This window comes from Nipponia nippon, unplaced genomic scaffold (assembly GCF_047370975.1).
Source record: "Nipponia nippon isolate SJK-2023a ecotype South Korea unplaced genomic scaffold, ASM4737097v1 scaffold_6, whole genome shotgun sequence".
Taxonomy (NCBI): Eukaryota; Metazoa; Chordata; class Aves; order Pelecaniformes; family Threskiornithidae; genus Nipponia; species Nipponia nippon.
In genome coordinates, this window is record NW_028262380.1 from 28,515,247 (window position 1) to 28,541,549 (window position 26,303).

General features: G+C 37.6%; 1 protein-coding gene across 1 annotated transcript in view; it reads right to left on the reverse strand.

The window, feature by feature from the left end:
• Positions 1 to 6,429: 6,429 nt before the first annotated feature.
• Positions 6,430 to 26,303, reverse strand: part of GABRG1 (gamma-aminobutyric acid type A receptor subunit gamma1) — a 62,330-nt gene continuing 42,456 nt past the window's right edge. The window contains exons 5-9 of the mRNA XM_087736808.1: positions 24,860 to 24,942; positions 23,423 to 23,560; positions 23,143 to 23,295; positions 19,800 to 20,011; positions 6,430 to 14,817 (exon numbers count right to left, since the gene is read on the reverse strand). Of these exons, the coding sequence (XP_087592934.1) occupies positions 14,539 to 14,817; positions 19,800 to 20,011; positions 23,143 to 23,295; positions 23,423 to 23,560; positions 24,860 to 24,942 (865 nt within the window). The 3' untranslated portion in view covers positions 6,430 to 14,538. The remainder of the gene's footprint in view (positions 14,818 to 19,799; positions 20,012 to 23,142; positions 23,296 to 23,422; positions 23,561 to 24,859; positions 24,943 to 26,303) is intronic.

The window sequence follows — 26,303 nt, forward strand, 5'->3', positions numbered from 1 at the left end:
GAAAAGGACCTGGGGGGGTAGTCAACAGCCAGCTGAATATGAGCCAGCAGTGTGCCCAGGTAGCCAAGAAGGCTAATAGCATCCTGGCTTGCATCAGGAATAGTGTGGCCAGCAGGACTAGGGAAGTGATTGTCCCCTTGTACTTGGCACTGGTGAGGCTGCACCTTGAGTACTGGGTTCAGTTTTGGGTCCCTCACTACAACAAGGACATCGAGGTGCTGGAGCGTGTCCAAAGAAGGGCAACAAAGCTGGTGAAGGGTCTAAAGCACAAGTCTTCCGAGGAGCAGCTGAGAGAACTGGGGTTGTTTAGCCTGGAGAAAAGGAGGCTGAGGGGAGACCTTATTGCTCTCTACAACTACCAGAAAGGAGGTTGTAGTGAGGTGGGGGTCAGTCTCTTCTCCCAAGTAACAAGAGACAGGACGAGAGGAAACAGCCTCAAGTTGCACCAAGGCAGGTTTAGATTGGATATTAGGAAAAACTTCTTCACTGAAAGGTTAGTCAGGCACTGGAACAGGCTGCCCAGGGAAGTGGTTGAGTGTCCACCCCAGAGGTATTTAAAAGATGGGTAATGTGGTGCTCAGGGACATGGTTTAGTGGTGGACTTGGCAGTGATAGGTTAACAGTTGGACGTGCTGATCTTAAGGGTCTTTTCCAACCTAAACAATTCTATGATTCTATGATTCTAAGTGCACCATTAATGGCTGTCTGCAAGCTTCTGACTGCTGCCCAATTATTGACCACTAATCCGCAGTAGTCTAGAGGACAAGTCAGTTGTGATGTATAACTTCCCTTAATGTGTTTTTTGGAATACTGTGACGATAACACATGCACATTTATCTTCATTGTCGCTGCTGGGAAATTTGAAGGTTGTCTGTAACAAGATTTTCCCGTTTGGTTAAATAATCATATTAGGATTTTAAAGCACTCTCTGTTGTCAGAAGGCAGCAACAAATCTCTAACCTAACAAATGGTAGATGGATGAAGATATTTTAGCAAATAATATTTCAAAGCCTTTCTGCACATTGCTGTAGAATTCCAAATACAGGGAATCAAACCCAGTTCTCAGTAGAGATGACTCTACTGTTAAGTCATGAACATTGCAATTGACTGCATGGATTAAGTAGTAAGTAAGTACTGATGGGAACAGTGCTGAATGTTCATTGACAGTCTGAACAACGATGGTGTGATCTCACCGTTTACTACGTGTTGAGAAGGCTGTAATTCCAAAACCAGTACTTCTTTGATGCAAAACACTGGTGATACTTCTCACCCATGTCAGAACATACAGCTCTTAGCTATAAAATAATTTTTGTCATGCAGCTGCAGCTGTAAATCAGTGTAATTCTATTGATTTCAGAAGACCCTTACACTGAGACTCTGGTCCTGTCAACTTTTAAATAAAATTAGATCAGCAGTCTTGCTACACACACTAAACTTTGTTATTAACCTTATTTATTCTCTGTCAGATTTTTTTTTCCCACTCGTTCAGATCTTAGGCAGTGCTGAGCTGCACTTGTGACTACAACTTAAGTTACTGCAACTATGCAGGTCTTAGAGTCTTCCAGTACAGTCTGTAGGACAAACTACAAATAAAACCAGTATTAAGATAGCATGCTTTGTTATCAGCAACAGACCCAAAACAGATAACAGATAAGCAGGATAAAATTGCTTTTGTGTATTATCATTAATAACAACAGAAAGATATCACTGTACTTACTTTCACAACTCTTTCCAGAGAGTTTTCATATTCAGAGGATACTGGCGAGGTAGCTCTGCTCCTGGTTACTTCTTACTTCTTGAGATGAACCCTGATCACGAAGTTCTTCTGAGGATCTATCTTCATTAATGACTTTTATTTACCTTTTAATACTTGCACCAAAAATATTTGTATTAGTAGGGAAGTTCCAGGCACACAACTATCACCTGTCTCCTTAATCAGCATAGTTCCCACTAAAGAGATGCACACATTTTCCTTCTCAGAATTGAAGATCAACAATGTAATTCGTTCTAGTTCTCTGACAGGTCCTTTACAAGAAAAGCTGAGTACTTTGCATTCACTAATTCAGTGTTAATTTTAACAGCTCCACGAGTAGCATTATTGACATCTTATGGATATAAACTGAGGCACAGGGAAACTATTTATCTCAAATAAAACAGAAAATATTTGAGTCACACAGATTCAGTGGTAGAATAGGAAAAGAAGAACCTTAAAAGTCCAAGTCTAAAGGCTCATATCTAACCTTTGATTCATGCTCTGAGCATAGCCCCCAGCATCAATCTTAAGCTAGGACTTCTCGTAGTGGTCTCTATGGTAAATAAGTTAGAAGCAGGGAAATAAGGTCAGTATTGAGGTATCAGTGTCCCTATTTGTTTATCCATTGCTAGTAGGAAGCTTAGTAAAGTATCTGAACTTTTGCTAGGTTATCCATCTTAACATGCCATAAGAAAAATGTATTCAAGATCCCAACCAGCTTTGAAGACACTGCTGCTGAGAGCTCACTGACCTCAACAGCAGAGCTATGTAAAAACACCCCGGACAAAAATCATTCTCAAGGATGTTTTGTCCTTTTTGTCTTTAGACATCCTTAAGAGAGTGCTAGGAAAGATCTGCTTATTTACTATTTCTTGTCAGATGACTTCACACACCAGACAGAAGTCTCTGAGGGGTTCTTCAGACAGCAGGAGGCCGATATCTCCTGACAGCAGGAGCAACCTGGCCTAGTGGAAGGTTTCCCTGACCATGGCAGGGGGGTTGGAACTAGATGATCTTTAAGATCCCTCCAACCCAAACCATTCTATCATTCATTCATTCTATCATATACTGCATCGTCAGACTACTGGTGGTGTGTGGGGAGGAAAGGTCTTGTTTCTTATGTTAGCATCACTTTCACAGCAATCGTCTCACACTTTCCACAGTTCTCATCTGTGAATGTGTGAATTAATGCATGACTAAACAGAAAATGAGAAAATGAAGGTGCAGAAGCAGGTAAAAGGATGGACGGTACAGTGGAAGTTCAGGAAGACACAGTGATTTCTAATGCAAGGAAAGGAACCAGGTATCAGATTTGCTGAGGAAAGTTATAAGCGGATGGTAGCCGACAGCTCTAAACAAGGAGAAGGGGTGGGGAAACCTGAGGTGGTGTTTCTCACAGGAAGGAATAAATCAGAAAACAGAAGAGCAGCAGCTAACCTGACACAATCCATCAGGGACTGGTAACAGATTATGAAAACTTTCAGTTGCCAATATATACCTAACATTACCTAGTCAGGTCTGAAAGCTGTTACCATATGCTGGCTGCTCACTGGCCTGTGTGGAATGACTTTAGTGCTCACGGTCCCCTTCCCAAAAGAGAGGTGAAAGCATCACAGAAGTCACCCTTACCAACGGCATCTCTGTTGGCAGTCTCAGGGCATGCGGACTGGGTTACTCCCTCAGAACAAGCCACAGTGCAGGACCTTAGGGCATGAGAGGGAGTGCAGAGACAGCTTTACCTACTACTTTGGAAAGCAGCAGTTGCTTCTTTTTGACTAGGATTTTTAAAGATCCACAGGTTTCATTTGGACACTTTGAGCTCCTAATACACATTTTAAAAGAGCTCTTCAATTTCTACTGTAGGTATTATTAGCAAATAATAATATCGGATATTACAAAGAAATATTTATTTATAATAAATTTTGTTTACTAATTATTAAAAAGTAAAATCTAATATTAGATATTACTAAGATAAAGTAGTTGGGAACTCTTAAAAATTTGCTGCCTTATTCTGGTTCTGCACTGACATTTAGTAACTTCAGTCAGCAAGGCTTGTGCCCACCCCAAGTCTTAGCAGTCTCAGTTTTGTAGAAAATAACATACTTTGGCCTGTCAATGAGAAATGAATTCATTTTAGCTCCTTGCAGGCATGTATTGCTGAAATTCACCCTATTGACAGTAATAATGAAAAATGTTTACCTTAAAAATATAGATGACACATTTTACTTTGAAATCTGTACATAAAGGTTTTGCCTAATTCCCTCATTCATCAGCTACGTCAATACTGTGGAAGATAGAGGTTTGATTCTTTTGAGCTAAAAAGCCATTCAAAACATTATGCTCACAGAGCTTTGCTGTTATGTAATACCAGAGTTCATTGTACCATTTGCACAACGGAGAGGACATCAACAATCTAAAAGAAAAAGATAAATAGATTCTATTATACCTTAAGTAACCTTAATAATTTAAGTAACAGCTGGCAAGACATAATACCAGAGGTAGTTACCAGGGAAAAAAGAACATACAATGCAAAAGGGAATGTAGGTATTGCTGGGATCCCCGACTTTAATCTGAAAAGGATGTATGAGAGGCTGCAGAAATCTGTGGCATTTTCTCTAAGATGCTTAAAGCATCTTTGACTTCTTTCCCAGAGTTTTTATGTTGACTGCATCCCTCTTTCATTGCTTTTCCACACTCTGTTTAGAACAAATTAAAAACATTTCCTGGGACTGACCACATGAGGAAGCTGACACTTACAGGCAGATCTTCGTGTGGACCAGCAAGACCAGAGAACAAAACGTATTTGAGGAAAATAATGAGGAGTGATTTTCCTCTGGATATTTATTTGCTTTCAGTGTGAGCCCTGCTCCTTGTCCCCTGGCACGTCTAATAGAAAGTTACAACCTTTTCTAAAATGACAAACAAGACAAAGAAGAGGGAGCCACACATTGTGGCCATGAGGGATTCTGGAAGGGGAAGGAGAGCAGGATCAGCCAAGCACCAGCGCTGGCAGAAGTGAAGGCGTTGCGGGGGAGAGCAGGAGCACTCCCCTTGGCAGTAACAAGCAGATCTTCCATTAGCTCACTGCTATAAAACTGTTCCCAACAAAAACAGCTGATAAAATGGAATTTTAGCTCCAGAGCTTTACTTCTGTGATATGACTGATATTCTATTTACATTATTATTTCAGGAAGGAAAGTGAGGGAAAGAGGAGAGGAAAGGAAGGGGAAAGCAAAAATTTTAAAGCAAGTAAAGGCATTGCTCTCTGTCAGAGCAGTGTGCAAGACTGTTTTCACCAGAATTACTATTATCATCATGATCCTAAAGAGAAAAGAATGTATGGCATGTAGAAAATAAATAACATCAGAAAGTAAGTAGCCAGGCACTATTTATTTTTTTCACAGTGTAACCAATCAACTTCACAGCAGATAGATACAGTAAAAACAATGCATTACAACTGCTTAACAAAGTTCAGTGTTGAAACTCTCTTGATTCTTACCAGTTTAAGAGACATCAGATCACAAACATCTAATCTGTTCATTTTGCACAGAACACATGGTATTCAATGGTGGGGTTTTTAATTTATTTTTATTTTTTAAGAGTATGGCTTTCAGAGTTTTACATTTAGAAGATCACAGGCTACATCTCAGAAACATCTGTATGAACCATGCACCAGGGTGCAAGCACATTCAATGCACAAGGACTAGTGCAACATTTATGTGAAAATTCAATAGACATTAACATTCACAGTACAGTCATGAGCTATAAAACCTATCCTTCAAACTACTGTCAGCCTTCTCCTGGCAAGAGGTTTCTGAGATTTTGTTTTTTCTAGAAGTCCTTATAGCCCAGCTCTCTCCCATAATCTAACTTCAGAAATTGTGTTTTCAAAGCCTTGAGCAGCCAAGCCCCTTCTGATAATGAGACCCATAAATGCCTCCTTTCTGAGCTTGTTAGTATTATTCCTGTCATCAGTCTCAAAGTCTCATCAGTCCTCAAAAAAAAAAAAAAAAAAAATCAGCTTTTAGCAGCTGATGTACTACTCCGCATGAGTTATATTGTTGTCAAAAAACAAAACAAAACAAAACAAAACAACCCCATAGGGTGAAATCCCTCCATTGGCTTTTATCTCTCACCAGATCTCAAGAAAATTTAAAAAAAAAACAAAAAAAACCAATCCCACAGGCAAGACAGAACAAAAGGCTAGAAAACTCTAGCCTTGAATCATATTTGAACTGTCTGCAATATTCTATAGCAATCTAAACTTTACACTTATTTTAAAAACTATCAGTGATGCCTAGTTACTCACTTTTGGAGTGCTTTAAACTTAAAGTTTAAGGGATGATTTTTAGAAAGGGCTAAACATTCATGATTTGAAAAGCAGGTCTTTTTCAGATGTCTTAAACTGCATATCAGAAAATGAGGCATCCAAAAACTAAGGGTATATTAAAAAGTATAAAACTCCAAGTCGATCTTTTACCATGGTAGCAATAGAATTCTCAAAAAAAAAAAGAGCAGAATCCACCTACTCTGCAAATGCAATCACAGTAAACTTCTTCAGCACTGAAGAAATTTGCTCCTACCTGTATCTATAAATTGACTTTTCACCAAGGAGGGAATTTTCATGTGTACCTTCAGTGGTATCAATGCCTATCTTCAACCAGAACGTTTGTGTTCTCCCTTTCTTCTTTAGTTAAAAAAAAAAAAAAAAAAAAAAAAAAAAAAGAGTTACATTAAAAAAGAATCCACAAAACCCATCAAATGGAGCCGTAATTATTTTAAGCTTCTGAACCACTTCTACATTCTAACTGTGCAAATCTAAATGGTTTTTTTAGGACCTTCTTGGTCACATTTAGAACATAAATTGGGGGAGGGGGGAGGGAAGTTTTTTAAAATGACAATCAGAACTGGATGTATATGTAAAAATTTTCAGATCTTGCTCTCCAGTGTGTCTTTGCCATTGCCAATATCATTTCTACTGCACTCATGAAGTCTCAGCTGTATGGGATTTAGCCAAGAGCATCATCAGTTTATCGTCTCTGAAGTCTTCTGTTTCAGCCACGTTCATTAATAATGTTGTCAAATATTAGAATGATTATATCAATGTTTCACTCTAACCTGGGAGACAGACTATCAAAATGGAGAAGCAAATAACATTCAATTTAATACCTGAAAATGCTTTAGTTTTGGCATTGCACACAAAAGATTATGGTATTTTAAGAGACTGAAGAAGTCATGGCTCAATCACATTAAAAGCCTGTGAGGATACCTTGATGTTTCTAGGTAATTGAATATAATAATGGATGAGTGCATACCAAGGCTATTGGAAAAGTACCAAATAACTGAGTAGAACTGTAAATATCAGCACACTTATAATAATAATATTAGCCCAACTGAGGAGGCTTCTGGAAGGAAAACTGAAATGGAAGAATAAATTTGCATCAATATTGTGTATTTTATATATAATCCTTAAAAGTAGCATTGAGAGTTACACAATTTATCTTAATGTTCCACATTTTTTTCAGTAAGTTATCCACAAGGGCTTTAATAAATAATTTTAAAAGGAACATTGATGCATAATATTGCAACATTGTCCACTGGTGCCAAAACACTATCAAATTAAATGCATGGTATGAATGTTCACTTAGGTAGTTAAAAATATCAGCATCTTTTAAAACCAGAATGAAAAAAAAAAAGATGCATTAGTAAGGGGAAAACTGTGAATCACTGAAACACTATGTGAACTATAGATGCTGAGACAGAGACTTGCATTAAGAGTGTGTTTGAATAATGGAACCTCAATATAATAAATACTGAAGCACATAATAAATCAACAAGTGTTATTTTTGAAGGATATTTATGTAAATTTAGTTTTTAGATTATACACTGTAACTGTTTATAAAACTTCAATGAAGGCGAATGCAAATTATAGTGGTATTATTTCTTTAATTGGAAACAACAATTAAGAACAGATATTAGATTTTTCAAGATAGGAATCACCATGAGATTGCCAGATTCTGATCCCTCAGTTTCATTTGAGGAAGTATTTATATTCTATAGCAATTTAAACTGTAAGTAAAGGTATCATAGCACAACCCTTCATGTTCAGACAATGTTCTAAGCATTCACAGTGGACAACAGTGGGAAATACAAAAGATACTGTGAAGACACACAAATTTTTTCAGTGACTAAAGCGTGAACACAGATTGTATATTTACACTGGGCCTATGAATATGCAAATGTCCACATTTACCTATCTTGGAAAAGCTGAGCCATCGTGGAAACCTCTTCAGTGTTCCTGCTCCTACACTGTCAGTGGGCAGAGGAACGAACATGATTTTGTCTGTTTAAAATGACGATGACACGCTTTCTGCAGACTTCACAAGCCAAAAGATCCTATTTACTTAAGGAGAAAAAAAAATTTAAGGGGAATTCTTCAGTGAAATAACAACTCATCCTCACTTCCTACCCACAGTAGCTGTTTTCGGGTTTTGTTTTTAAATATGGAATTGGCAAAGGTAATATATCCTCTGCAGGGGTAGTACTGGTCATTGCTGTTTAAGTCTTCAACCTTTTCAAGTCTAAATGACAAAGCAATCTTAATGACACCCTACAGAGCCAGCCTGCCTCCTCAGCTGGATGAACTGAAAATCGCTCTTCCAATGTTTGGTGACAAGACATTTCATACCTGCAATGCCCAGACAGGGAAACTTCAAGGGGAAACCTTTTCTTTTGAATTCAGCAAGGCTCAAACCATGATGATAAAGATCATTCTGTGAAGCTAGAAACACACAAAAGAATTGCTTCCAACCTGAAAAACATTTGAGTCTCAGGCAGGCATGCACAGATGTATAGAAAAGCAGCTACCACAAAGAATTATAGAAGAGAAGCCTTATTACTGCAAGCAGACTCCTGTCTCTCTTGGTCCTGGCAGCTATTGGGACTCAGGCCCTGTCATCGGTAGCAAAATTGTCCTCATTTACACATGCCATACATCTACTCTTCTGAAACTCTTTTCTTGACTAAGAGAAGGGACTGAGAGGAAGAATACGGTAGTACAGTTTACAGGTCTTCTGTCTTACATCCCCTGTGGCTCTCCTCACACAACTCAAATAATGTTGATCTATCATAAGCAAAATTTGCAGGCAAAGCAAGATTTGTCACTGTGAAGGGGAATGAGATTCCCAGGAATTTTACAGATTTTTTTTTTTTCCTTAAAGTGCCATGAGGCTTTTTAAGAATTTTTTAGAAACAGTGCACTGCTAGTGGGCAACAAGACCCACCCATGGAAAAAAGGGCTAGATCCTTTAGCCTATTACAGTTTTAGCTGATCTATCTTCATGGGCTGTCTGAGGTTTCCTCTAAAGCCTTTGTAATGCTCTGCCTTCCTCAGTGAGATTTACTAGTAAATTACATTCAAAAGATTAGTATTCACTGCCTTTTCATTAGCTTCATAACTGATCCAAAAGACAACTCAGAACGCACAATACTGAGCCCTATGACAAGATTCAGACACCTTGCCCAGAAGTGCAATTGAAACTCTCTCCCTGCACTACACAGGGAATACCTCAGTGCCTCCTAACAGGACAGTCACCTCAATGAAACCGCTCCTGTGCAAAGATAAACATCAAGTGCAGGGATGCTTTTCCATCATTCTGGAAGTCACAGTTCACATCCATCTTCTGAAGGGAAGCATATACCCTGTTTCAAATTATAGTTTAGCAGGCAGAAATCACCCTTCCTTTTCACCAGAAAGTGTTACCAACCTCCCTGGAGTACACCAGCTATCTTAGTTCTCACCTGACATGATCACAATCCGCCTTTCCCGCTCCCTGAAGGAGGGAGGGACTCAATGATTGAATGCAGTCTGGGTCAGGTTTCCATTCCCAAACGTTGTAGCCCCCAAGGGGTTCTAACAGTGATGTAGACACCTGGGTACTAGCTCTTTCCCAGTGTCTATTGTACTAATTAATACTCAATAATTTTAAAAAGTTTTATCATTAATAATAAAAGGAGAAAAAAGATAACCTTTTTCTGATTTAACCTGATTTCTGACTTTCTGTCTGACATTTCACCAGAATGATCACTCAAGATAACTGTCTATTGCTCATGCAGTCTGTAACTGATGTATAGGAAATGCACACTATTTTTTTTTAATATAAAAAAGAAAAAGATTTAATTATGTTGCAGGGAAATCACAAGCATTATCACAGATACCCATGAGAAACCTATCAACTAAATAGAAGTCACTCAGATCCATGATACTGGATTCTGGAATCACTTTCCCCTGCGACCTCTTCTCTCCCATCTTTCCCCTTTCTCCACACCAGCTTTCAGTGCAGATTCTCAATGGAATGAAATATGCCCATCATAGGAAGCCATCCCTCTGCCTCCAGCTGCAAGTTCCCATCACCTGTCTTGGACCAGAACAAATGGTCATAGTCTTGCATATTCAGTCAGATGACCCCACCCATCTGGTTGAAACATTAACTTAGAAAAGAGTAAAATAAAGATAAATTTTCAGGTTTTGATTCATCTGGCAACATGGCTTTACAACTGCTATTGCTGGCACAAGTGAAGCAGAAGCAAAAGACGACTGAAAAAGGAAGGACAGATCTATTTCTTTCATTGACTTAAACCACTCCGGTAGCAAGCCCATGGCATGAACCAACGCAGATGCCTTTTCTAAAGCTCAGAGAACATTCTGCCTCTCTCCACGTGTCAGTCTCCCCCACAGCACATTCATCGGGCCATGCGGACATTCACTGAGCTTTTTCAGAAATGGAAGCACATCAATTCTTTCTAATTCCTGGCCTTGTATTCCTTATCTGAGGAGTTCTATGTTAGTTTCTATTTTCTATATCTATTATAATGACTACAAAATACAGTATTATTTCACAAACATAAAAGATCACATTTAATGTATAACTGACAGAAACTACAATGAATTAAAAAAATAATTATATTAACAACTATTTAAAAAAATTTAAATTAGATGTATTTGCATTAATTCTCAGGTATTTAGAAGCAGTAAACTGAAACGATGACTGATGCAATTAAACAAAACATATCTTACTTTTGGCAGATAGATATTTAAATCCAGACTCATCCTGTTGGGCTTTCAATTGAAAGGTCAAAGGTGTTCACAAATTACAAAGCACAGTTCATATATCAATTTTAAACAAATCTTTTGCTACCATAGCAAATAAGCAACAGAAAATTATAAAAACCATGTTGGAGGTGATTCTCTTTCAAAGTCGTACGTAATCCTATGTCTCTGAACGAGAGAAAACTGGATAAGGTTAAAGCCTTTGAAGCACATCAACGTGTGAATATAAAATACATTACCCAGAGCTCATGCTTTGGTTGCACTGCCACTACATAAAACAGATTCATTCAGACACGGAAGACATGCACTGAAGATCAGTGAGGTACAATCATAGACAAAACCTTACCAAAAAATAACATACTGAGCTGTACTCACTACTAAAACAGACAAGTCGTGAACAGTAATACAGAAATATCAAGGAAAAGTTATTTTTGAAAAATACATTTCAGGACATGCCTAAGATAGGTGCAGTATAAAATGGTTTCCCCAGACTTTCACCTCTCTGCCTTTGTGGCAATTTCTCCTCTTATGTCCCTCTCTTTCAGTGAGAAAACTTCTTACTGAAGAGGCTCTGGCTCACATCCTTAATGTTCAATCATTTGAGCTACCGAATACTTATTATTGAAATTAGTGCAAATTAAGCATGTGTTAATGGCATCAATTCAGGATAGCATCACTCTTTATGACAGTACATAAGCACACACTTTTCTGAATTCTGGTCTAATTACAGTACTGATTAGGAATAGGTTTAAGCATGTGCTTAACAGTAATGGTCAGAATAATATGACTCCAAATACTGTGATCCCAGCTATCAGTAAATGAACTTTTATCCAGGCAGGTTTGAAAAATGATTGCAGCATCTAAGTCCAAGTAATTATAGTCTCTGTTTCTTGCCATTTTTTTGAGTATCACTGAGTTTTCTTGGAATCAAGTGTTTACACGCAGATTAGAAAGAAAACACGTAGGACTAAAATAACACATTTATTACATGCCATGCTACAGTTAACTGCATTCCCATTTCTATTTGCGTTCACAGTACCATGGGAAACTAAAATTATTTCATCAGAAACAAATGAAGTACACAGAAAAGTTTGTCAATAGACAGAAGCAAGTGTATCCATAAGCCAAACAGCCATAACATTCAATAGCTTTAATACTCTATTACATTGTTTCATGGAAATTAGAGATGAAAGACTTCTTATCCATCCCTTGCCAATTCAGGATGTTTTCTGTTCTCCAATTCAGTTACCGAAGGCCGACTGGCAACTGACAACCACATGAATAGAAAAAGCTAACTAGATGTGCCAGAGGAGAGCAGGCTGTGAAATTTGTATTTCCCCTTGTGAAGTGCCAAGTTCTTTCAAGTTCTTTTTGTTTAAAGGTAAATTAATGAAACTGAGGAGCTCACAAAATCTGGGCCTTGTATTGTATAGCAAGCAGTCTGCTTTTCAAGTACACATCCAACATATTGTTGCTGAAGCCACCTTCACCCCTCCTACAGAGGAATGTGTTTAGTGTGCTGTCAAAAAGCATCAAACTGCACTATGGAATTAAAGCTGACACATTCCCATTGTACTAAACATTTTCTGAAAATGAGACTTTAAAGAAACAATAAATTATAGTTGATCAGTGTTGTTAATGATGCTGCACTTCTACGCTCAAGCAGTCAGAAGTTGGTGCTCAGAAAGGTCATGCAACAAATGTCAGCCAACCTCGACAGCAGGCTTTCAGACTCTCTCAACCACTTTCATATTTCATCAGCTAAATATTGAAATAAAGCTTGTATTAAAAATGGGATCTTCTCTGTCACACTTTCTTCCAGAATCAGTGCACATAGTCTTGCATTCTCTATTAAACTTCGGGGCTGAACACTGCAGTAACATTTCATCTGCAATGTGTATTGTATATCATATCTTATTATGTCTGGTACCAACTAGAATATAAAAATACATTAATCTTTTCTGAGAAATTCAGAGGAGGGAGCACATTCAACAGAAATATTGCGGGGGGAGGGTCCTTCATGTATCATTTTCTATTATTAGCCATTAATCATGTCTTTATCTCCAGTACTGAACATCCTTACCTACAGACAAATGCTAATCCCATTAATCCTCTTTAAAGATCTGTAAGGTCTTCTGTGTAATTCTGACTTTTACTTAATGCATATCTTAATTTTATAGTGATTTTTACAAGATCACTTGAGACCAGTTTCTTTTTGAGAAAGGAGGAAAGACTGCACTTTTACATAATGAAGACAATGGATTTAAAACCAGAAATGAGATACTAAATGCTTCCAGCCAGCAATAGTCAACACAGAGAAGTCAGTCCAGAAAGGCTACTACTGAAGAATTGCTACCAAAGTGAACAGAAGGTCTGACCACAGAAAGGATGAAGAACCGGTCCTATGATTTTGGAGGGATACATCCCATCTTGGAGAAGGATCTGCAATGCATAAGGATTATTTTTACTCCTCCTCCCCAGTAACAGGGCTTTTCCATTAGAAACTAATATCAAGGAGGTAATTACACAGCAATCCATAACATGGGTTCAGTAAATTCATACCATTTGGCTTTGGCTCAGTGAGTAGCATATGCAGTAACAAGCAGAATCTACAAAATTATACTGTATGCAAAGTGGAGCAGGTCACACGCTACACTCTTAGGGCTGGAGATTTAACACAGTGGCTTTGAATACAATGATGATAGCACTTTACAGGTTTTCCAAACTCTGATGATACAAATTCTACCAAATGTAGAGTTATGACTTTTTCTCTGGCCCTGAGTACGAATCAGACAAAGGAGAGGGGAATGGGGAGGATGTGAAGAGCATTATGCTTAATGGCCAGAATCTCAGTTAGACAATATCAGTCTGATTTCCATGAAATGAGCAAGCAATGGCAGCTGGGTAGGAATTTTTGAAAGTTGTAGACCTTTTGGAGAACTTTGAGGAACTCACAACAGTGAAGTAATAGCAGATGGAGCACAGATGATACAAATGTAATCTAAGGCTGAAAGCCAAAAGCCGGTATCAATGGTCAGGATAAGACAAGCTCAGAATTACCCTTGGGGTTTTTGTGATATATCCATTTCTTGCTGCTGTAATCTCTGCATTCTGTATAAATCTGAAAGTGATTAATTATGACTTAACCACTCTTTTTAACATACTGCAAAGAACAAATGGCTGGTTGAAAAATAGAAATGTTCTATTTCATCTTTTTAAAATCAGGGATTAATAAAATCATCACCTTATGGATGAAATGGATGAGAATAACTAATCCCATTTTATTAAGGCTTTCTTTGTAAAGGTGTAAGAGATGTTACAAAATTCATCTACATTATCATTTAGGATTAAAACTGAAAGCTTATGTAGAACTGTCCAGCTAAATATCATAGCCTCTTGACTCTGCATTTTGTTAGAGCTGGACAAAATATGTGTGTGTTCAGGCAAGTTAAATCTTAGGGGTTTAAATTTGCTCTTCAAAATACCAATATCAGTTCTATAGTTGATCACAAGAGGGAGACTACATCACCATATTTCCTCTCATTGTTTCAAATTTGTAAAGCATCCAAACATTTTGAGTCATTTTGGATCAGCTCTAATCTTTGACTGCTCACTGAAAAGTGTTAATGATTGTTCAATTAGCATTTTTTTTCTGAGTTTGTCAAACCTCTGAAATTTATAGATAAAGATAGCCAATCCAGTAAACAAGATTGAACAATGCAAAGGCAGTTGGAAAGAAGATTCGAGAATAGGAGTCAATTTTTGCAATACGAATGTGTATCCTTCCTTCTCTCCAAGATCCTGTGCGGCAGTCTTCAAAACAACAAAAGAAGCTAGCACAGTCTTTCCCTTCTAGGCACTCATATCCATAATCATCATCACGTTCAGGGAGATGATTAATGTTATTAATTGGAATTAGTGTTGATCCAGGTCGAACAGCAATTGCAGGTGGTTTCTTAAGAAAAACAAAAAAGAAAAATATAGTTTTGCTTTTTTTTTATCCTCACATTACATAATTCCATAGACTTTCCATAGCAAAGGCCAATGTAAGCACATTCAGTACAATATACAGAAATTCTAATATTAAAAAAAAAAAACAGTTTGGAGAGTGTTGTGAATTATGAACTGATGTATATAATTAGCTCATGCAGGCAAAAGATCATGAATGATTTTCACCTGCCACAGTGAAAACTGGGTTGTGCTGGGATTTGGGAATAGTGGATAATTAGTTACACAGGCAGGGTTAGCTGATCCCATCTACACAACACAAACGAACATTTTGAAGTCTGTCACAGCTTGACAACTGGGTCACAGGCAAGTCCACAAGGAGGCTATAAGCATCACTACCAAGGGAATGACAGTTCTCCCATCATTTGAAGTCTTTAAAATGAGACTGTATGTGTTTCTGGAAGCTACATTTTCAACAACAACAACAAAAAAAAAAGCTAATGGGATTAGTACAGCATCACTGGTGAAGTTTAAGAGACTGAGATGCATAAAGCCAGGCTATGTCATCTAACCCTCTGATGTTAAATCCCTGAACAATATGCCCCACCTTTAGAAACCAAGACATAAGACTCCTTAGGAGAATGCCATTCAAGTCAGTGAAACTGATTAATTCAGCTCTTAATTCTTACTTTTACTTTCCGTGGGGATAACTCAACCCTCTTGCAATCTGGTAAAAACTTAGTGTAACAGATGTTAAGGTTCCTAAATAATTTTCATAGAAAAAAATCTGTGTGCCTTATTGCCTAGTACATACACTGTTTGCTGTTCCCTTTCTTGTGACTTTTGCCTTTTCACCTTCCTTTTACTTGCACTACCACAGCCTATCTTTCCCCCTTTTATTATTTTGTTTACATGCAGTTCTTCACTCTTCATCCTTGTTTTCCTGAATACTTGAAAAGACATTCTCTTTCTCTATTTGTCCTTTTTTCTTTTTCTAAATCTCATAGCCTTTTTAAACTAGTCCATAATCCTCTTTCTTTCAACTCCTCCCACTTTTGGCATCTCTTCTAAAATCTTCAGGCTGAAGACAGGGGTTACATCAACACTACTCTTACATTGTATTCTCTATTTTCTACCATCTCTGTATTTTGTCATGTATGGAATAAATACAGTAGGAAAGGATGCAGTCAGAAGAACTAACTGGGTATTGAAGTGTAGAGAAGAATCTCTCTTAAACAATTATAGATGATAGGCAATGAAAAAATATGGAAAAAAAAAAAAAAGAAAAGCAGGAAGCCACATCATTTAGATTCTTGTTATGTTTTAGAGTCCTGTTGTCCCACTTCCAGGGGATTACTTTGGCCAGTACAGAGACCTCTATACTTTGTTAAGGAGGCACTCTATTGCTGCAGGGACATTTTACCCAGTGTCCCAATGGGTGATGTTAAAGCAGTGCAGTATACACCACGTTTTCAAATACCTTTATTTAATAAGTGTCTTTATCAGAGGAAGTTTCACACAGATTACTGTTTCGACACTTTTTAGACATGATGACCTAGGGAGCTAATTATCATCCTAAAGCACCTCATTATTCTTTTCAGTTATGATAAAATACTGACAACACTAACAAACAGCAGTTACATGCTTCTACCCTAATTTGAGGCATTACAAACAGGGCTTATTTTTATAAAACATAAAAAGTAAGTTCACATTTTTTTTAACTTACAAAATCATTATTTTATTGAAGATATATAGGGAAAGATGCTTATTTCTGATTCACAACTACTCTGGCTTTACAAGAATTTTCTGATTGTTGGTTTTGCCAATGTGAGATTCATGGCATGATTTGTTTCTACTAGTGGGGTAAAACAGGAATCCCCAACTCAGAAACACCATGGGAGGAGGAAAAAATAACAGCACTACTTTTCACTGCTCATGTCACCAGCACAGACTGAAGCTGATTACCAAATTACAGGTTTGAAGAGGTTGCCCGAGAGAGGCAGAAAGACAGTGCCATCATATACGCCTAACTACCTACAGAGGATACATAAAATGTGTGTAAGAAAGAGACAACGTGAGGGAAAAGGGGGAAAGAAGACCAACACCTCACAAAAAAATGACCTTATATCAACTGGCAGAGACCTAAAAAACACCAAAAAACAAACATGTAGATACAGTAGCACATGCTGATTGTTCATGTACATGCCTACTGATAAAACTCCACATATAGTGAGAAGCATTTATAATACACTCGGATAGGACCAAAACCAAATTATTCTGCATTAGTACTAATACATGTACAAAAGAAAGCCATCATCTGTGGAGATCATAGCACAAGTAATGCATTCACTTCAGGTGAAATGATGATCAGAACAAGATCCACAACTAATTAAGTTTAATCTTTCCTGCCCAAATTCGTTATCCTTACTAACGTGGATTTACATAAACCAATTCATGCTATCTTTCTTGAACGATGCCAGCACATATTTTGTAAGATAAAACTGCTGTAATCATTTGTAAAATCTCACCATTTTTTTCACAAGATCATTTATAGCACCTTCTTGGCATCAGTTCCTGGAATAATAAGCTTTTATTGCATTTTGCAATAGAAATAAAAGACCTATGCAAGGCAAGCTTTCCAAGGAAAAAACACCTGTAAATGAGTTTTCAGAAGGAATTAAACTAACTATTTTAATTAAACTGTTTTTTTGAGTTACATATCCATAACTACAAGAGAAAAAGAATGAATAGAAGTCTTTGACAAAGATAAAGGAGAAAAAAAAAGAAAAAAAAGAAAGAAAAATATGGATTTGTAATTGTACGACTTCCCATTAATTAATCAGATGGCTTCTTTAATTGTTCTATTTGGAACAAGAAATTTTATAGCTTTTTATAAAACATCACCAAAAAAACCCCTATTTATCAAATTAGAATGCTTGCATCTAAGTATATTAAATTTAATCCCCCCCCCTTTTTAGAGTATGTAGTATGGTCTTATAGCCATAACATGCTGAAACATGTTTAAAGAATTCTGTGTGAAAAGATGGTTGGTTTTCAACTACTTAGAAACAAAAAGCATGCTTTAAGAACACGGTAAAACACAACCGAACAGCGTTTTGAGTATTATATTGCTAATTCTAATCTTAGTCCAAACTCCAGCTATTTATTCAATGTGTCATAGTTTCTATCTCACCATTATTCTACATTTTAAATTGTCATATGCACTGAAAATCTCAAAACATTTGGCAGATTATTGCACAAATGGCTGATGTGTGAACAGATTCTGTAAAGTCTCATTACTCCAGTCAATAGAGTATACTTGCAAACCACTTCAATGGCTTTTGATCTGCTAGCAGCTGATCTTTAATATTTCCCTGTTTTGAATAATCAGTATTTCCTCCCCTCTTCCTTTTTTCCTTGCTGTGCATGCTGAGAGCAGACCTATTTCAGCTCCCTGTTCCCTGAGTGTTGTTGAGACCTCATTGCAACAACAACCTAAAACTGAGTCTGCTATGCTAACACTGGGAAGCCCCCCAAATTCTGCAGCCTCTGTTATCTTTTACCCTCATTGCTCAGCTGTGGCCCTTGCCAGAGCCTGTTTTCCATCCTTTCCATTGTGCCCACATTTGCTTCTACCACTAACAGGAAGGAGGTTTGAGGTTTCCATTTTCCAGTTCTCTCAGCTGTGCTGGATTCCCTGAGGATCACAGTGATGTCCGGCCAAGGCAGCACAGGGCACAGGCAGCACAGTATTAATCCTTCACTACTAGCCTTGTCCTAAATACACAGCTGATCCACTTGGACCAGCTCACCATATGAAACGTAAGGGCTCTCATTTCCCTGGTATTAAGCCATAGCAGGCTTGCAGGGCCCCCGTAAGACAGTCTCCCACAGCAGCACTGCTCAAACTGGGTGCACCAGCGCCTCCCGACACGAGTCACAGAATGGATATGGTTCATAACAGGATTGCTGCATTTCCATATCTGGTTTTCTGTAATTTCATTTCAATTTCTGTTTGATCTTACACAGGTGGTATTCACCCTTCACCCAGAAAAGACAACTGATATTATGATCCAGCTATGCTCCAGCCTCCTTTGATGAAATGATCTGGAAGGGGGTTTTATAACATTGTCCTTCCTCTTAGTCTCTCCAAAAGATGACTACAATCAAGCCTCAGATATTAAGACTAGTGTTTGAATGAATAAGCTATTTAACACCTTTACCTCAACGTTTTATTAGTTTAAAGATTAGCTTTAACTATTTGTACTGGCTTCCAACAATAGATTCTTTGGAAGTTCCAGTATTCTTACTACACGAACAGAAAGCCTCTTAAAATTGAATAATACTTGCTCCTGGGATATGTGGGGTTTCACACCATACAAACATCGACTTATACAAGCAGAAGGTTCATTTTATCAGAAAGAAGCATGGAAGTAAAGAGTTAAAGTAGAATTTCTGAAATGGAAGGGAGTCAGAATACTGACCAATAATAAGCACTTTTTCCTTTGCAAAGCTAGTGAGGTAAGACCCAAGTTAGGTAAAGCAGACCCAAACAAATCCTCATACCTTCAGTCCATTTACATTCTCTCTACTCTACAGTCTTATCTACGGTTCTTTGCCAGGTGCTGTTTTCAGAAGCACTGTGCCCAGACAGAACTGTCTCCATGGGCGCACACTCCACAGGCAGCTCTAGAAGCACCAAGGGCTTGGACATGGCATGGAAGCATGGAATATTATATTAAACCACCCTCTAGCTTAGGCTTGTGTGTTCTCATTCACATATGAGTGGAATGACGTAAGACCTTTGTTCATTAGTAGTATTTACAGAAAATGAGTACAAGCCCCCAACTGTAAAAAAATGGTAAAATAAATATTACTGTTAATTATCTTTTAGTATTAGCTTTTCTACTTAAGAACCAGCCTCTCAAAATTAATGCTACAATAAAGACCATTCTGTATTATTTTTTCTTTTTGTTTGGCTAAACTTACTGATGGCTTAGATTTTGCCTTTTTTTCTTTTCCCTTGTCCCCTTTTCTGTTGCTGGTAAAGTAATGCAAGGTGCCATATTCCATCAAGGCAGCAAACACAAAAATGAAGCAAACTGAAACAAAAAGGTCCATTGCTGTCACATAGGAAACCTTTGGGAGTGACTTCCTAGCAATTGTACTCAATGTTGTCATGGTCAGCACCGTTGTAATGCCTGTTTGAGAAAGAAAGAAAAAACGACAGGAAGAGGGAAGTGTATAAGTAATTCAATTATATTGTCACAAAAAAAATAATTCTGAAATTAACCCTTAATTCATTCATGAGGCATACAAGAACTGAGCCACAGCAGGGTTCACCGCTGATCACACCCACACACATAGGTGCTATTGCAAGAAGCCACCCCTATGGATCTAGTGGCCACTGTGGGATCATACAGAAGGCAGCACATTTCACCTTCAGTTTAAATCCCTCCCATTTTCAACACACACTGAATAAACAAAGACACAGAGAAAGTTTGTGTCATTTTATAAATCTGTTGTAGAATGCACACATAAAACAAATACGATAGACAAACAGGTACAAACAAGCACACAAATTTTATAAAAACACAAAAAAACCTCCTTTGACTCTTGAAAGATTAAAATGTACAAAAGGAAACATTCAGGAAAAAAGGTGTGTTATTTATCAATGACTTCGAACTTTCAGAAAACACACCAAAAAAAAAAAAAACCAGAAAAAAAAAGGAATAATGCTTTCAATTGTTTGTTTCTGACAATGTAGCAGGTCAGACTAGATGACCTTCATGGCCTTTCTGGTCTCGTTCTAAGTTACTAGGTATTTTTTCAATACTGTGTCTTAAGTAATAGAAAATGTTTCCCTTGGTTCACTTACATACAAGTTAATTAAAAGAACAAGCTGGCCTTAATAGCAATATGTTCAGAATCTGAACTATACCACTTTTCACTGGTTTAACATTTAGAAGGTGTTAACACTTTCTTCTTCTATTTGATGCTTCAGGGAGATGCAAAGCCTTTTTTATAGCAGTCCAAAATTAAGATATGACCTTTCCTTTGGAGAGCAATACTTGAACAAACAAATAATTCGTTATTTACATGCACAGGCTTATTGCAAAAAATGTGTTACACCAGTCTAAGGCTGTCTATGGCTTTTAAACCAAAGCATGGAATCAGGGGTCACTATGGACTGATCCTGCAGCAGGAAAGCAGTGGTGATTTTGCGACAGATTTCCCACTGAAATTACATGCCTAAAAGGGCAAACAGATAACCACAGAGTTTTTCAAAAGTGCTCTGCTCCCACTGGATGCTTTTGAAAATCAATTAGGTGTTTCTCTGCATAATTAAATATCTAAATACCTTTAATCATCTCAAACCTTTTGCTTTGGGAAACCACAATCTGCCAGAATCTATACAGAAGAAAAAGGCCCAAGCCTTTTCAGTGTACCAGACCCCAGCACCGCCTCCAGGTGGGAGGTGACACCCACCATTCCCGTTACTGACTTCTGTTCAGAGAGGACAAAGGAGACATGGACTTTCCCAGCCCTCTCTACTATGTGAAAAGCATACGGGGGGCTCTCACAGGGAACGAACCTTCCACAGCATCATGACTGCTTGCCACAATGGCTCTTGCTTAGTTTTGGCTTTCTTGTCTTAATTTCTCAGTCTTTTTCTATAAAATTGTGTCTATTCGACTGGTATTCTCTTTCTTCTTCACCAGAACATCTGCATGTGAGAAAAGCCATCTTACAATCTGTCAAACGATGACTTCTGCATGTTCACACAAAAGGAGCTCAGAGTTAACTGCAGGGAGCTGTAAATATGATATTGCAAATGTTTGTAGTACATCTCAAGTAGATGAAGGTTAGTACTGTTGAAGTGCGAGTATGAAAACTCTAGCTTAACCATGAGATCAAAGGCAAATTTGCTAGGTTCGTGGCATAGAAAAAGTACTCTGTAAAAAGAACAAACTGGATACAGAACTAGCAGGATACCAATGCAACAGTTTTTCCTGTTATAGGTAGTGTCTTTCTAGACAGTACCCACAATGATGTCCAATGATTAGTCAGTCAAAGAAATCTTATAATAAATTTCTAAATCAAGATTTGAAACTATCAAGAGACAGTTTCACTTATTTATTCAAGTTTTAGGCTCCCTTCACTAAACTTTGCAGTTCTTCTTAAAAGCATAAATTAAGATCCAAGACTCGGATTTTTGTCCCTTACCTTTTCTTTAGGCTACTGAGCCATGCTCATTTTTGCTTACTTTCTTTCTTGACTCATTAATCTTGCAGGCTTGACTGCATTGTGGTCCAGTTTCAGTGGGAAAGGCAGGGAGTTAAAGCCTGGACTCACCCTTCTGGTAGGAAACACTCCTAGAACGTGGGAATGGTGTGTTCACAATCCTATAAGCTGATGACGAAAATTAACTCACATCTCTCACTTCCTAAGATACACTCTCACCTCTTGATCTTTTCCCCAAAACAGGTCATACTGCCGTCACCAGTTTTACTAAAACCATCTGTCACTGCTAAGCTCAAAGTTGCTAGTGTGCCTTCTGTGTACTCCACACACTGTGTCTGTTCTGCTTTATGTGGGGACTACAACACTTCTCCAAGACAGCGCATGAATGCTAACAGTCAAACATAGGAGACTGACACCATGCTAACAGGTCAGCCAAGGTGACACTAACACAGAATTATCTCTCTAGTATTACTTGCAACACACTTCAGTACTGTCTGTAGTAAAAGCAGGACAGTGAGGCAGTTTTTGTGAGTTATATGCTTAACTGCTTGAAGTGCAACTTTGGTTGCAAATTTTCTGTCCTATCCCAGGCTTAAAAGAACAACTGACTCATTTCTATTATTAAAAAAAACAACACCAACAATAAAACAAAAAAAAAAAGAAAAAGAAAAAACAAAACAAAACAAAACAAACAGATCTTCAGTTTTCGCCTGTATAGTAATGACACCCTTTGTTCCATGATGCTAAGTGAAGTTTAATCATGCTTGTCAGACTAATGATTGCCATATTGCCATCCCTGGAGACGACAAAAAGAACATAAAGGAGAAAAAATGTATTTATGTGAACAACAGTAGATCCACAAGGCTTGGATCAGGATTTCCAGATTTCCATTCTCAACGCTCCCTCCTTAAGCCCTGCTGTGCAACCACAGCAAGATCCTCCTACTCTTAATCTTGCAGTTCAAGAGAAAGGGTGACCAATGGTCACAATCTGAAGGGGAATAAACTGTAGTTAATTTACTCCCTGCTGCAGATTTGTATTCCTGGGGAGTACCAGATCCTTCAAGGTTGAAAAAAGACATTCTTACCCAGAGAAGTCCTTGCAGGAACTGCATCCTTATTGATCCAAAATGACACCCATGAAAGAACAACTGTGAGTATACAAGGAATGTATGTCTGAATCGTAAAATATCCCATACGTCTGCTGAGATCAAAGAAGATTGTCATAATAATATAATCACCTATCAATTAAAAAAAGAAAAAAAAAATACTTACATGACATTGAAAATGGTTTTCAGTTGTATCTTCATCTGTTAGTCTTGTTCTGCATAGATATTACATGAAATAAAACTTAACACTTTGCCTTACCAGACAAGGTATGAGAAATTTCAGTTGTATTTCGTAAGCCTACAAATGCAAACTGATACAATCTCCAGTATTTTGGATCTGCCACTTCAACAGAGGTTTTCTTCCATTTGTATTCAATTTCATTTCTGGGATATCCATCTAGAATAAAACAGAGCAAATCAAGCGTTCAGCCACAGTATATACTAAAGCATGTTCTGTGATCTCTGAAGTTGTTTATAAACTAAACCAGGGCTGTACATAAAGTGAATCAGAGAGAAAGCCAATCTATAATCCACCTAATACACTTAAAATGTAAGCACAAAATATCTAGCCTCAGTTTTAAGCCTAGCTAACTGTATGATTGATCAAAAACTACGTAAATACAAACATTTAGGAAGTATCTACACAGTATTCTGGAACTCAGATATGAAAAACAGGTTCAGAATCATCACGATGAATTAATACACAAATGTAATATACATTACCATTACAAGAACACAAAGAGTTTAAAAGGACAGACACTTAAGTACATAATTTGATAAAATTCTTATTGACATTTATTGAAAATTTATTTGTCTATTATTCCCAGAATGGATTTTTGTGGCCTGATTCACTGTCCAGTACTTCAACCTTAAGGAAGTGAAACCCTCTTGATTTTCATGTGCCTCACACATTGTCCTACATTATCTTGCAGAAAGGCAGAAATGACATTAAGCAAGACTCGCTTGTGTGGTACAACTATTTAATCAATGGAGCTACCAAAGCTCATTTAGTTGGAAGCACTCAAGAAGGAAGTACTAAATGAAAACATTAATTTAAAGAGAATCACTGAAGTTTGATTTCATTGCCTATTAGGTTTCACATTTAGGAATAAGTTGTTTAGCTGAGTGCAGGTGGTTTGGGTTTCTTTTGCCAATAATAGCACAATTCCCTTAGAATAATTTATTTTTTTTTAATATAGCTTATATTAAAGAAAAGCAGCCTGAAAGTTGTGTTTCTTGCTCACATAAATAAGTCCCACTGAAAGTAGAAGGACTTCTTATACTGATTAAGCATTTACAGGAACAGGTTGAAGAAGACAGATCTTATTTTTCCTTTTAAGTATACCACATGGAACTAATTCAAAGCTGGCAAGTCTGACAGGCATAGAAAATAAAGTTCTTCCAGGGCAATAGATTTCCATTAACTGGAATGGGCATTGTATCAGACTCCTAAGCAACACGATTATTTTTAAAGTTGCAACTAAATGAAATGCATGTAATTCAACTAATTCATTACTGCATTTAAGAATGCATTAAAAATGCAATAAATCTAATCAAAACATAAACAGGTCAGTTCTTTCCTTCACTACAGGGTTTTAAAAAGTAAACACTTGCTCTCTTGCTGCCAGAATTTACGGAAATTTAAAGCCTGAATGTAAAGAAAAAAAAAGAAAAAAAAAGGTATTTTACCACCTACAGCTTGAAAACTCCAGTGGACAGGAGTGTTCATCCATAGGAAAGTTATGAAGCTGAAGATAACATTCAGCATTAATTGTCAGCCTAATTAGAAAAGGAAGGAAAAAAAAAAAAAGATTATATTCAAGCATCCAGACACTTCAGACTAGATAGTAAAGAACATGCACAGAAATCAATTTTGCCAATTAATGGATGTTACGCATAGCCAACTGTGTATCTGCAACAAACATCCAGCATCACTGCCAAAGAACAGAAACTCTCATCATATGCAACCTGAGGACCTGTGTTGTTTCAGTTGGCATTTTGAGCCACTTCAAAAATTTCCATTGATTGTGGGGATCTCTCAGCTCCCTACCAGGAACAGGGGATAAAAGGGAGGGACTGAAGGCAGGGCAACATGGGGAGTTTATGACAGCAAATAAAGGAAGCTTGTGAAGAACACATTTGTCAAGTCAAATTGCATTTGGCATCATTGTATCTGGTGGCTATATACACAAGAGAGAAAGCGGGGACACTCCTGGGCTTGGTCTATACTCACAGAAGCAGCTCTGGTGAAGACAGTAGCATGGATAGCAAAGAGCAGACTTGATATTTCTACTTATTTAATGTCAAAGGCATTCAAGTAATTCAGGCATCTAATATAAATTTTAGAAGTAGTTTAGGACTCATAATGGTATCAATTGAATCACTTGCTGCTTTTGGAAATACTACCAGAAATTTCGAAAGACCTTCCAAGAGACCACTGCAAAACACAGTTCTGCTAACTTTCATTAGGAAAGGGGCTAGAATCCCAACTGCCTTCTTTGAATTTAAAATAGCTCATCCTTTGTTGGTAACACAGTGAATAAAGTCAGAATGTCTTCTAAAATCAACTTTGAAAATTAACATAATGCTTACATACTGGACGGTACGCAATACTTGCATACTAGACAAAAACGGATGGGGAAAGGAAGATTCTGCCACACGCTGCCAGAAAGCCCTATAAGTCTGTGAACAAAGTAGTTCTTCTACAGAAAGCGTCACTAGGACCTTTCTAGAAAGCTGTCCTGACCAAGAGAGAGGTTCAAAAGGGAAAGTGTGTTTCTTGCCATATACGGGGGGGGAGAAAAAAAACACATTTCCAAATAAAACACTTGCATCCCTCTGACGCTGCTTTACAATTTGCTAACTACGGTATATGTATTTATTGCCTTTGTTTTCCATTTTCAACCTCTGGATAGTCAAACACTTAAAGAAAAAGAAAACAAAATCAGACATTTATTAAAAGCAACACAACTAGATCTGGAATTACTGATGGGTGCAATGGACAGACCAAGGACTACCCTCAGAGGAGACTCAGTGAGCTTGACTAACAGAATCACCAGGTCTGCTCCCTCTAGTACCATCAGGGAAAGAGTGGTGGTACAGGGGAGACCGTGAACCTGGAGCACTGTCAAATCCTATTA